This window comes from Marmota marmota, unplaced genomic scaffold, assembly GCF_001458135.2.
Source record: "Marmota marmota marmota unplaced genomic scaffold, marMar, whole genome shotgun sequence".
In the NCBI taxonomy this organism is placed as follows: Eukaryota; Metazoa; Chordata; class Mammalia; order Rodentia; family Sciuridae; genus Marmota; species Marmota marmota.
In genome coordinates, this window is record NW_025999842.1 from 36,372,508 (window position 1) to 36,385,593 (window position 13,086).

The 13,086-nt window shown below is 35.5% G+C and overlaps 1 protein-coding gene across 1 annotated transcript in view; it reads left to right on the forward strand.

Moving 5' to 3' along the window:
• The window catches only part of Slc35f1 (solute carrier family 35 member F1), a 401,203-nt gene that overhangs the window by 298,840 nt on the left and 89,277 nt on the right, over nucleotides 1-13,086 (forward strand). Inside the window, exon 3 of the mRNA XM_015500686.2 lies at nucleotides 4,609-4,736. Coding sequence (XP_015356172.1) covers nucleotides 4,609-4,736 — 128 coding nt within the window. The remainder of the gene's footprint in view (nucleotides 1-4,608; nucleotides 4,737-13,086) is intronic.

Sequence of the window (13,086 nt, forward strand, 5' to 3'; positions counted from 1 at the left end):
AGCTAGGTGAGAATTAATCCTTTATTCCTCTGCCTTTTGTTCTATCCAGGCCCTCAATAGCTTGGACCATGCCTGCCCACACAGAAGAGGGCCATCCACTTTACTACGTCCACCAATTGAAATACCAGTCTCATCTGGAAATTCTCTCACAGATGCATCTAGAAACAATGTTGAATCTGATTACCTATAGCCCACTGAGATGAAACATGAAATGACCTGTCCTAAGGAGTTAAGGATTTTAGGACTCTACCAATCACTGTGATGCCTTGTGCACATGCTTTGCATTAGATGTTTCCATTACTCATGTTACCTTTAGTTTGCAATAATAGCAACCAGTTGTTATAATCCCTATTTTACAGTAAGGGATTAGAGGTTCAGAGTCATTAACCCAGTTACTCAGTACCACAGAGCAAAAGGCAGCCCATGGTCAAACTAGGGGTCTGTTTCAATTTTAAGACAAGATCATGCTGTTGTTGAGCCTAGCCTCAAATGTGTAATCCTCCTTCCTCAGCCTTTTGATTCTCTGTGATTGTGTGTGCCATAATGCAGTTTCTTTTTCTTTTAGCTAAATACACCTAGGGTGTTGGCCTGAAGTACCACGTTTGGGGGTTAGGGGATGCTTATGAATAGGAATGCTATGAATCAAGGCTTTTTTATTTTCCAGTCATGTGGACCATATTTCAACCATTGTGCAAAAACTTCTTCACTCAGCACTTTTTAACCATTGCTACCTTTGCCATACCAAGAATGTGACCATTCTAATTATACTTGAGGCTGTCGCAAGTAGTATAACACATAACAGTCAATCTTGTAATTAGACTTTTGAGCATTAAATTGATTTAAAGCCTTATTTCACATTTCACAAGGGAAATTCTGTCACACACTTAGATCAGGCAGAGAAATCAAATACTGAACCAATAGTATTGGGACACATCGTAATCCTCATACTGGTTCAGGAGAAGAAGACACACAGTTGCATGGTGGGCACTGGTATCACCAGGGCACCATGAATTATAGGTTCTGGTATGATAGGCATTCCATGGAGTTGGTACTGGGGCATCCCGCAAGTGAGTTGGACATAGGGATCATGAAAGATCCTTTAATGAGAAATGCTTAACTTGTGAGGACAGTGCTATGATTATAAATCAATGAAGCAAAACACAGTTCAACATTAATGAATATGAAGCCTGGTGCCAGGTTGTCAACTCCTGCTTCATCTAGGTGAGTTTGTGTGGATTACTTTGTTCCTCTAGGCCTTACTGTGGTCCTCTGCAAATAGGCATGATAACAATACCTACCATATGGGCACATTAGGAAGACTGGGTAAGTTAGTATTTGTAAAGCATATAACACTGATGCCTGACCCAGAAGTATCACTTCAGTGTCTGTTAAAAATATTAAAAAACATATTTGATGAATTGTCCTGTTAATGCTTGATAAAATTCGATATGAATCACATGATTAAGATTGTCCATAATTTTCTCTCTGATCTCAGTTACTAAAGTAGTTATTATTGCTAGAATGATATGCTACTTCAAAATAAAATAGCCTTAATATATTTGTGACTATTTGCATATTCTATAGTCTTTAAAAAGAAGAAAAATAAAATCTCTATACCAGTTGTAGAGATGCACATGTAAAAGTATATACATGTCTTTTTACTGTATTATTTGTAATAGAGAAAAATTATGGAAAATTTAGATTTCTATTAGTGGAAGATGGGATATATTATGGTATAATCATTTAAAATAAATGAATTAGCTCTACATGAAACAACAGGGACATATTTCTAGAACAATTTCAGGTACAAAGAAACCTTGAAAAATACATAATATGTACAGGAAACTTTCATGTAAAGTTTTTAAACACACCAAAGGAAGTTATATGTTACTTTGGATACATACGTATGTGGAAAATGTGTCACAAAAGCAGGAACATAACGGATGCACTACAATATCAAAATGGTGATTTGAGGAATAAAGGACTGAAATGGAATCTGGCAGGGTGTGGGTGGTCAATTTCATCTGTAATATTTTCTTTCTAAAATAAAAAAAAATAAAACACTACAAGATGTTACCATTTATTGAATCAAAGTGGAGGGTAAATTATTACTTTATTCTCCATTCTTCTTATTTACATTGAATCATTTCTAATAAAAATAATAAATAATGCATTTAAAATATCAAATCATAACTGAAGTTTCCACTTATGAATTTTACTACTTTCTCCAGTAATAAAAAGCTGAGGATTTCAAAACATTAGCATATCACCAGTTATACTGGTATTTCCTATGGATGGTCCTATTTTATGATGTTTGGAGAGGATTTTAGCACAGCGACTCTAAGGGGACTCTATGGAATGCATTTTCAGTATTCTGGAAAGAGTTTTAATGATCTGTTGTACATCAGTGTTAATGGGAGTCTGTTAAATAAATCTTCAATCAGTCCCCGAACGTGTGTGTGTGTGTGTGTGTTGGGGGTACTGTTGATTGAATACAGCAGCACTCTACCACTGAGCTACATCCTTGGACCTTTTTTATTTTTATTTTTTATTTTGAGGCAGTATCTCACCAAGTCTCTAGGGCTGGTTTTGAACCTGTGATCTACTACTGTGTCACCTTCCTGAGTAGATGGGATTACAGGTGTATGCCACTGCACCCAGCTCCCAAGAAGTCCTTTTAAAAGGGTTGCAATTTTGTTAAAACAATTTTTTTTAAAGCACTCACCTTCCTTGCTAATTCTGCTAAGCAAGTGCATTGCATGTTTCTGGGCTTCAAATGAAACAATATGGAAGCATATGATGTTCTGCTTTGTAGCTTTTTTTTTTTTAAAGCGTATCAGCAAGGCAACTAATTATTCCATTGAATCCATGTGATGAATTATTCCTTGGATATGTAATTGATTGGTGAACAAACAATACCATTGTAACCCATTTTTTTTCAGTGTTGTGTATCAAGATGTGTCTGATGTGCTGTGAATTAGGCAATTCTCTGTTATTGTATAAATTAACTGGAACAATGACTTGTGACTTTAGAGGTTGAATATGCCACTGACCATTTCATGTCCTATATATAATGTGTTATGTGTAAAATATTCACCAAATTAATTTTGTCAGATGTTGTCTACATTTTAACTAGCAAACAGTTTCATTGGCTAGAACACAAATGTTAAGTACCTCAATTTTAATGTAATTTAACATTGCTGAAGTTGTTAAACATGACATATATTCATACATTCTATATTATTTATTGACTACTCGTCATGCACTGTTGGGTCCTAGAGATAAAGTAGGGACCAACATAACGCTGTTCTCTTCAAATTGTTAATAACCTAATGCATAAGAGAGAGAAGAAAAACAAGTAATTATAACAGATAAATTCTATACGTGTGATCAACAAAGGGTATTAATGGGGTACAGAGCAGGGAATCCCAACCCAGACTATGGTAGTAAAATTATTAAGGAAAGCTTGGGAATATGCGCATGCTGATCCTCTATTTGGAAACTGAGAGAGCAATAGTCCAAGAAAAGGAAATAACACCCGGAAAGGCCCAGAGACAAGAGAAAGTACATTTAGGGCCAAATGTTAGGTTGTTTCTTTAGCTTCAAGAGTCTCCACTACTTCGTTATTTCTTTGGAATTTCTAGCCCAAGTCAGTTTAAGAATGGCCATTGGACATCAACCATCTGTAAGTCCCAGAATGATCATAGCCACCACTCAAGATTAACTGAATTTCTGAGGCATTGGGATTTTTAAAAAAATCTTCCCAGATGATGTTACTATGCTTTCGCGTTGAGAATCACTGATTTACAAAATAAAGCCTGATGTATGTGTTGATTATGAATGTTTAGGCAAGCAAGGGGGACAGAAGTGCAGTTCAAGGGCATGGACAAAACAAGATGGCTGTAAAGAAATGACCTTGGGAGTGTAAAGTGCAAAGCCATGAGAAGAGTGACTCATTCCAGAACTCATCTTGACGGATTCAGATAGATAGCACTTAATACTTTTTCAATTCCTTTACTCAATCATTTCAAAATACTTCACCAACCCTCACTATAGGCCAGTATGTTGGGTGCTGTGTATACAGATATGAGTAAGACAACTCCCTCCCTCTCCCCATCTCCCATACATCATTAGAGTGCAAATGTTCAAAGCCGAAGAAACACTCAGGATGGCATCTCAGAGTTTTACCCTAGACCTATTGCCATATAACAAGCCATTTTACCATTAGGCTGCATTCTTTTCTTTGGTATTTTACCAAAATCCTGTAATTTACAATGATTTGGAATTTATATTTTTATGCAGTCTCTCTGGTATAATTTTCCTTTTATTTTAATGTGATATAATCCTTTATATCTTCACTGGAAAAGTTTTTGCATGATGATATAATAACCTGCTAATCTTACTCTAACATAGAAGCTAATTTAAAGAGCCAAAATCTTCCATTTGCTAAGTAAATGTATGTGCATCTTTGATACATTGATTCTTTTGTTTAGATATTTGGTAAGTTTATGGGAACAATATATAATGCTACAATATTTTAGCACTCTAAATATACAGTTTACTATGTGTCAAGAACCTAACCCATTTTTATTTCCCTTTCTAACACAGGTGAAGAAAACCTCCTGGCAATTTTACGACGAAGATGGTGGAAGTATATGATCCTGGGACTGATAGACCTGGAAGCCAATTACCTGGTGGTCAAGGCTTACCAGTACACGACCCTGACCAGCATCCAGGTACCAGTGGCTCTTCTTTTCTCAATTTCCCCTTATAGTTTACATTCAGTTTAATATCTTGGAAATCTGAATACTCTCCTATAAATTTTCCAATAGAAGGAGGATTGGTTGTATAGAAATTAACTTGAGCTTCATTCATGTGTCATTAATTTTTCTTAATTCAAATATCAAGAACTTTTCCTCTTTGTTCTGAATCATCACAATAATCATTGGCAACGTAGGAAAATAATTTGTGGCTTTGAATGCTGCCAATTAATCTTGTGTCAGCAGGAGAATTATTAGTAAGTATAAAAATAAATCTATTTTTACCACAACCTAACTTTTTAGAATGTTAATAGACTCTGATTAAATAATCAAGCTGCTTAATAATCTTTTCTTTTAGCTTGTTTCAGTATGTAGAATTTGTAATCTGAAAGTACATGATTTTTCCTAAAGGGATAAGGATAAAATTCCTAAAATGGCATGAAGATAGTTACTGTGTTTCTTTACCTTTCTCCCTTCCTCTCTTTCTTTCCCTTTCTCATACACACACACACACAAATGCAAATTTAACCTAGTTTTTCACAATTGTCAGACATTTATATTCCTTATTACATTGTAAATGATAAGTTTGACTACTTGTTTCAATCTTGTTTTTCTTCATTTAACAATATTATGAATCTCATAGCAATTACAAAACTCCAGGAAAAACATAAAACATATTCAAATATTAGATTTGGCTTAGATTTGATACTTCAACAAAAATTTTTGCCATCCTATTAATTGCCTAGGAACAACAAAATATAGATAAACAAATAGGCAAACAAAGCACCTGAATAAATTTAGATCATATAGATTGGATGAGAAGTAATCTTGATTTCACTTTCCTACCACCTGATTTATAAGTGAGCTTTAAAGATGATGTCTTACTCCATTTTTGCTGCTATCACAAAACACTTGAGACCGGGTAACTTATAATAAATAGAAATCTATTGACCCACAGTTATGGAAGCTAAAACTTAACTTTCCCACCATCTGATTTCCAAATGAACTTCAAAGCTGATGACTCAGTTTGGTTTTGTTGCTATAACAAAATATTTGAAACTATATAATTTATAATGAACAGAAACTCATTGGCTTGCAGTTCTGGAGGCCAGGAAATTCAATATCAAGTGTTCAGCATCTTATGAAGGCCTTCAGCTGCATGATCCCTTGGTAGAAAGTAGAAGAGCAAGAGAGAGAATGAGGGAGCAAACCAATCCCACCCATAGGATGTAGTGCTCATGGCCTAGTCTCCTCTTAAATGCCTTGCCTCTTAATACTCCTGCAATGGCAAATAAATATCAATGAGTTTTGGAGGATACAAACATTCAAACCATAGCAGATGGTTTGAAAAACAAATAGTTATGGTGACATTTTTTCCAGGACCATTTCTTTATGCAATTTGTATTCTGAGAGCATTTGTGGGATGAGTTTCTAGTGAAGATGCACACTGAAGCAAGAAGTGAACTAACTGGTAAGGAAACCTGACCTTCCCCCTCTATTTAGTCCTTAACATTTTGCAGCTTTTGGACTGATATTGGAAGGTATGAGGCAATAATATCCAGATGCACTGTGAGGGCCCAGAAATACTGCATTCTGGCATTTGGCACTGCCCTTTTTTGTTCTTTTTTCCCTCCCTTTCTTTCTTTGTGTGAAATCAATCTCTCTCTCTCTCTCTCTCTCTCATCTTGTTTTTCTTGAATTTTAAAGGTCCTACTCAACTGAAGTTGAATTTCTTATTTCTACTTTTTTCTTTTTCATCTTTTCCCCTATAGGAAAGAAAGTCCTAAAAAGCCAAATTAAAATAAATAAATATATATATAAATACACACAAACATATGTGTGTGTGTGTGTGTGTGTGTGTGTGTGTGTGTGTGTGTATATATATATATATATATATATATATAATATTTCCTTTGGTTATAAAACATTTGGACATGTTCACATCCTCTCTTCCCTGTATGCCAACACTGCTTTTGGTATGATCTTAGACATCTTGAAATCAAGGACCATGTTTTTAGAGAATAATTTATAATTCTTCCTAGTACAGCATCATGCATAAATTTGCATTTAGACATAAATACATCAAATATAAATATGGTTAACCTCATCATAGGAGTGCTCTCTCTCTCTATTTTTTTTCTCTTTTAGATCTCACTGAATTCTAAGAAAACACATGCATAATGTAGTTGCAGATTCCAAAGGGAGAATAATTAGGCTCATACCTCTTCTTTAACAGTGGTAGTTATGGTGTCCCATATTTATGTCTCCATATAATAAAGCTTTAAAATGGAAAAATATATGTCATTTTTAGCTATGTCATAATTATAATAACAATTTACATATTGTATATAAATGAAATGGGTTTTCATTCATTGGTAAAGTTACCACAAATTTAATTTTTAAAACATTTTATGTGTTTTCAATGTTAGATGTACTGAAAAAAAAATCATGCAGACAAAAATATTGATATGTGTCAACATCAGTTATCTAGTACAATTAGCCATCTAAAGTTGCCACTAGAAAGAGTTTTGGGCTTTCTTTTCCTACCTCTCCTTTCCTTTGTCTTATTCTTCAGTTAGAAACAAGATATAAGAATAGGCTACCTCCCACTACAGATGCTCTATAAATACACTAAAACCTGTGATCAAGTTTTTTCTGTTACTTGGAATATCCATCTCTCCTCCATGTCCTACCCATTGAAATCCTATTCATTTCAGGGCCCTGTGTACCATGCAGGATGCTTTCTCATAAATAAAAGAAAACCCAATCGAAAGTATCTTTAAAAATAAGAAAATATATTGATTCTTCTAACTGGAGCATGTAAAGAAAGAGCATTATTCAGGGTAGTTGATCAGATGTTTTAATGATGTCATCAGATGCTCAGTTTCTTTCCATCTTCCCCTCTTCTTTCCCTTTCTCTGGCTTTGTCCTAAAACAGGATCTTTTCATGGCCATTAGACAGCTGCCAGCATAAATTGGGGCTATCTGCTTCTTCCTTCATGACCACAGAGAGAGAAAAAAATGTGTTTGCCTACAACCAATAAATATAAATCCAGAGCTCTGCTCTGATTGGACCACACTAATGGCCAGGATATTTCTGTGAGCTAATTGACTTAAACCTGGACTCCCTGAAACCAATACAGGATGAGATTCCTCTTATTAACTGAGACAAATATTTCCTAATAGGAGTCCTACTAAAATTTTCTATAGAAAAAAATCCCAATCCCAGAGTCAGAATGGGATCAATCTCACCTGTGTGTGTTAGCTTTTCATCCTCTGTGACCAAAACACCTGACAAAGAGCAACTTAGTGGTGGAACAATTTATTTAAATTTCAGATGTTAAGTCCATGGTTGGCTCACTCCATTGCCGTGGGCCCAAGGAGGCAGAACATTATGGTGGAAAGGCATGATGGAGGAACACTGCTTACCTCATAGCTCAGGGAAGCAGAGAGGGAAGCCAGGAAAGGGTCACAGAGAAGATGAACCCTTCCCAGGACATGCCCCCATCACCCACTTCCTCCAGCCATGCCCCAGTTGCCTGCAGTTACCACCCAGTCCATTCAAACTAGGATGGACATATTAGGTTACAGCTCTTACAATCCAATCATTTTACCTCTGGACATTCCTGCATTAACACAGTTTTGAGGGGACACCTCATATCCAGACCATGACTCCAGCCAGTCATCTATTTGTCACCAACTGAGGAAATAGAGTGAAGTGGATAGATACGGGAGGACCAACCACAATGTCCCCACATCCAGATTAACTCCCACCTCACTTCCAAAAGCCCCATAATAAGAAGAAGTTTCTGTCTTTTCTGTGCCCTCATAAGGTTTTGTTTTTGAGATCTATTTCTAGTCCCTTACCTAAGAATAATGCTCGCACATTTCCATCTGCTCCACAAACTGTGAGCTCTTTCACAACAAGTATAATTTCTTGTTCACCTCTGAGTCTCTAGTACCCAGTAGAAAACCCAGCACATACTAGATTATAAATGTGTAAGAGGTTAATTAAATTGCATTAAGTTCTAGCATTTTGGGGCACAGAAATTCCCAACAGTCTTCCACCTAAGTTTAGACACTCCTAGAATATATATGCAGGTATAGATATACAAGAAGAGTGGAATTTAGCTTCATTGTGGAACTTGGCCCATTAGCCTAGAATCAAAAATTAGAAATGGACCTAGGGGAAAATGAGGGGTGATTTCCCAATTTGGAAATATATTTGATATCTTTTTTTCTTTTATCTCCTTTCTTTCCTCTTTTTCTTTTCTTGTTCTCTATTGAAAAATCACAACCAATTGTTGGTCTCTTAAGTTTTATGGTTTTCATCAAAATTTATTTTCAAGTTTTTCTATGTGTGGGAACTGTGACAAATTATTTCTGGCATAGGTTCCTTGGGCCTCACTTGAGTATTTAACTCAATTCACATTGTCTACTACCACTAATCCTAATGCCTTTCTTCCTTTTGCATGTGCCTGTCTATGGCTCATACACGTGCTCATGTGTGCTGGGGATTGATTTTAGGGCCTTGTGTATGCTACCTATGTGCTATACTACTAGTGACATCCCCAGTCCTTTTCATTTTTATCTTTTACTTTTGAGACAATATCTCCCAGACTTTTGAGACAGTATCTCCCAGACAGTATTTCCCAGTATCTGCCCAGACTGGCCTCCGACTTGCAGTCTTCCAGCCTCAGCTTCCTAAGTAGCTGCAATTACAGGTGTACATCATCACATCTGGCTCAACCTGCTACCCTTCTTAAATTAGCTTTAAAACACCCTGTTGAATATCTCATTCTAGAAAAAAAAAATTTATTTTAATTCTGTATTAAAACAGAAAAACTAAAATTCTAATGATATAGAATTGGTTCTTCGTTGTAATTCCTGACCAAGGAAAAAGAGAAAGTAAATAGGCAAGTTGAATCTAACAATTATAGAACCATTTTGCCACTTATAATAAATAAATCTTTAACCTGGTAATAAATGGTCAGGACAGAGGGCATTTGCTCTGGGAACCATGTAGGTACTGCTGTTTAATAATTTAATTCTGTTTGCTCCTTGTAAATTGGTGAAACTAACAAGGACCTATAATGATCATCCCTTATTTCTATAAATATCAATTGATTACATTAACTCATGTTACTCAATAAGCAAAATACATTTATATCTATACCTGCATATATATTCTAGGAGCCTCTAAATTTAGTGCATTTAGAAATGCACTAGTTAGTGCAGTGATGTAAATAGAAATGAATCAGCCTTGCCTTCCAGACTGGTAAAGGGGAAAAAGAAGTATAATTTAAATGATAGTAACACCAAATAAAGCAAAAGAACAGATGTCCAAGTACTATGATTTTTCAAAGGAGGCAAAGATGATGGTTATTTGCAAAGTCAAGAAAGTGCCCGTTTAGATGGGTCTGTGAGATTGGATAAAATGTGGAGAGGATAAAATGTGGATTTAACCTTGCGCATGAAATCAATGGCAAAACTGAAGACTGAGACAAAAACACAAGGACTATGTTTGAAGAACAATCGTTCCTATTCAATTCATACAGTCACTTAAAAAATAATTACTGAATACTTTGTGTTCAAGGCATTGTGTTAGATGATGAACATGCTTGTTAGCAAAAGTACATACACTCTGTATTTTTATGGAGCTTCAGTCAAAAGGGAAAGAGATGAATATATAATAATCAAGGATTATTATATATCAAGGATTATTATATATCATTATTATATATCAATTATTATTATATATTAATAATCAAGCATTCTGAAGGGAATCAACACAGCTTTATTGGAATGTTTGTCAAAACACCCTGGTTTAAACTGAAAGGTTGGGGAAGATTTTTCTAAAAACCAGTAGTGAAACTGAAAGCTAAAAAAGAACTAGAAGATCAACTGGGAGAGAAGAGATCCAGCAAAGATGACAACATGATCAAGGCCTTTTGGTGGAATGGACCATGGCAAGGATGAGGCTCTGGCCAAGGTCATGTGACTGAACAAGGAGACTGAAGAAACGAGTGGTGCAAGATAGGCTAGAGGAGGAAAGAAGGGACAAATCCCATAGAGCTTAGGGACCAGCGCAAAGGTTTAGATCTTGCTGGGTATGGTGGAAATTCGTCAGAAAGTTGTAAACTAGAAGGTAATGTGACCAATTTGACTTCCAAAGATGACTCTGGCTGTGGTGTGGAGGAAAAATTGACATCATAAAGGAAGAGAGGATGGTAGAGCCAAAAGTTGAGTTTGAGCCACTTTATAGAACATATTGTGAAAGGTTTTCAATAATCGATGAAGAGCATGACTTGATTTTGTAGGTAACAGAACACTGAAGGTTTAGGATAGGTTGTGACCCGAGTGTACATTTTTTTTTAATAAGAAGGTCTTCATTAATGGTTGAAGAGGACCAAATATACTTGTTTTCTGATCGTCTCAAAAGCAGGGCTCTGAAACAGAGCAAAGAGACATGGAGAGCCGCTCCTCCTTTACTCCTGTGTTCCTCAGTGTGTTCACCAGACTATGGTTAAATGTCACAGCTGATACATGAAGCTTGAGAAGAAGAAACTATTTTTGAAATGATTGTAGACTTACTGGAAATTTAAAAAATATGTAGAGCCCTTTGAACCTTTCAAACCTACTGGTGACATTTTCTATGACTTCAGTGTGGTATAAAATTCAGAATATTGACATCGATAGAGTATCATTAACTTCTTCAGTTTTTCATCCATTTTTATCTCCATTTGTGTGTGTGTGTGTGTGTGTGTGTGTGTGTAGTTCTATATAGTTTGAAGCCATATATAGGTTTAAGTAACCACCACTTGAATGGAATATTGAACTGTTCCATTACAACAAAGGAACATCCAGGCTAGGGATATGGCTCAGTGGTAGAGCACTTGCCTAATATGCACAAGGCCCTGGGTTTGACCCCCAGTTCTGCAAAAAAAAAAAAAAAAAAAAAAATGTGGTGAGATGCTGTCTTTTCCAAGGTGATGCTCCATGCTTACAACAAAGGAACTCCCTGTGCTCACACCTATGAAATCACCTTCATCCCAGTCTCTTGGCTACCACTATTCTGTTCTCCATCTATAGAATTTTGTCAGCTGGAACATGCTGTGCAAAATGTGATCATACAATATTTAGCCTTTTGATATTGACTTTTTTCACCCAACGTAAGTCTATCTAAATTGTTGCCTTTATCAAAGTTTGCTCCTTTTTAGTGCTGAGTAGTATTCTGTAATATAAATATACCAGTGTTTGTTAGCCTGTTCATCCATTGAGGGCATTTGTTTTATTTCCAGCTTTAGGCTTTTTTTAACTTTTATTTTATTTCCATATTTTTATTGGTTCATTATAGTTGCATATAATGGTGGTATTTGTTGTTACATACTGTACATGCACGCTATGTAACAATATAATTTGGCCAATATCACTCCCCAGTATTTCCCCTTTCCCTCCCCTTTTTCCTCCTCCCAGTCTCATTCCTCTACTCTATACATCTCCCTTCAATTTTCATGATATTCCCCCCTCACACACACCTTTCTTTTCCTTTTTTCTCTCTAGCTTTCGCATGTGAGAAAAAAACATATGACCCTTGAATTTCTGAGTTTGACTTATTTCACTTAAAATAATGTTCTAAAGTTCCATTCATTTTTCCTGCGATGACATAATTTCATTTTTCTATATGGCTGAATAAAACTCCATTGTGTGTGTATATATATATATATATATATATACCATATTTTCTTTATCCACTCATCTATTGATGGACCCTTAGGCTGGTTCCTGACTATTGTGCATTATGCTGTTATGAGCATGTGTATGCTTGTATCAGTACAGTATGCTGACATTAATACTTTAGAATAGATAACCAGGAATAATATAGCTGGATCATATGGTTGTTCCATGCATAGCCTTTTGAGGAACCTACATACGGATTTCTGTAGAGGTTGTACTAATTTACCAACAGTGTAAAAGTTATTCCTTTTCTTCACTTCCTTTTCAGCATTTATTTTTGTTTATATTCTTGATGAGTGCCATTCTAACTAGAATAAGATGTAATTTCATTGAAGCTTGGATTTGCATTTCCCTAATTGCTAATAATGTTGAACACTTTTTTTATCTTTGTTGGCCATTTGTATTTCTTTTTTTTTTCCAGAAGTGTCTGTTTAGTTCATCTATCCATTATTGATTTTTTTTAGTGTTTGGGGCATTCTGTAAATGTTCTGGCTATTAATCCTCTGTCAGAAGAGTAGATAGTAAAGATTTTCTCCTATTCTGTGAGGTTTTTTTTCACATTTTTAATTTTAATGTACTATGAAGAAGC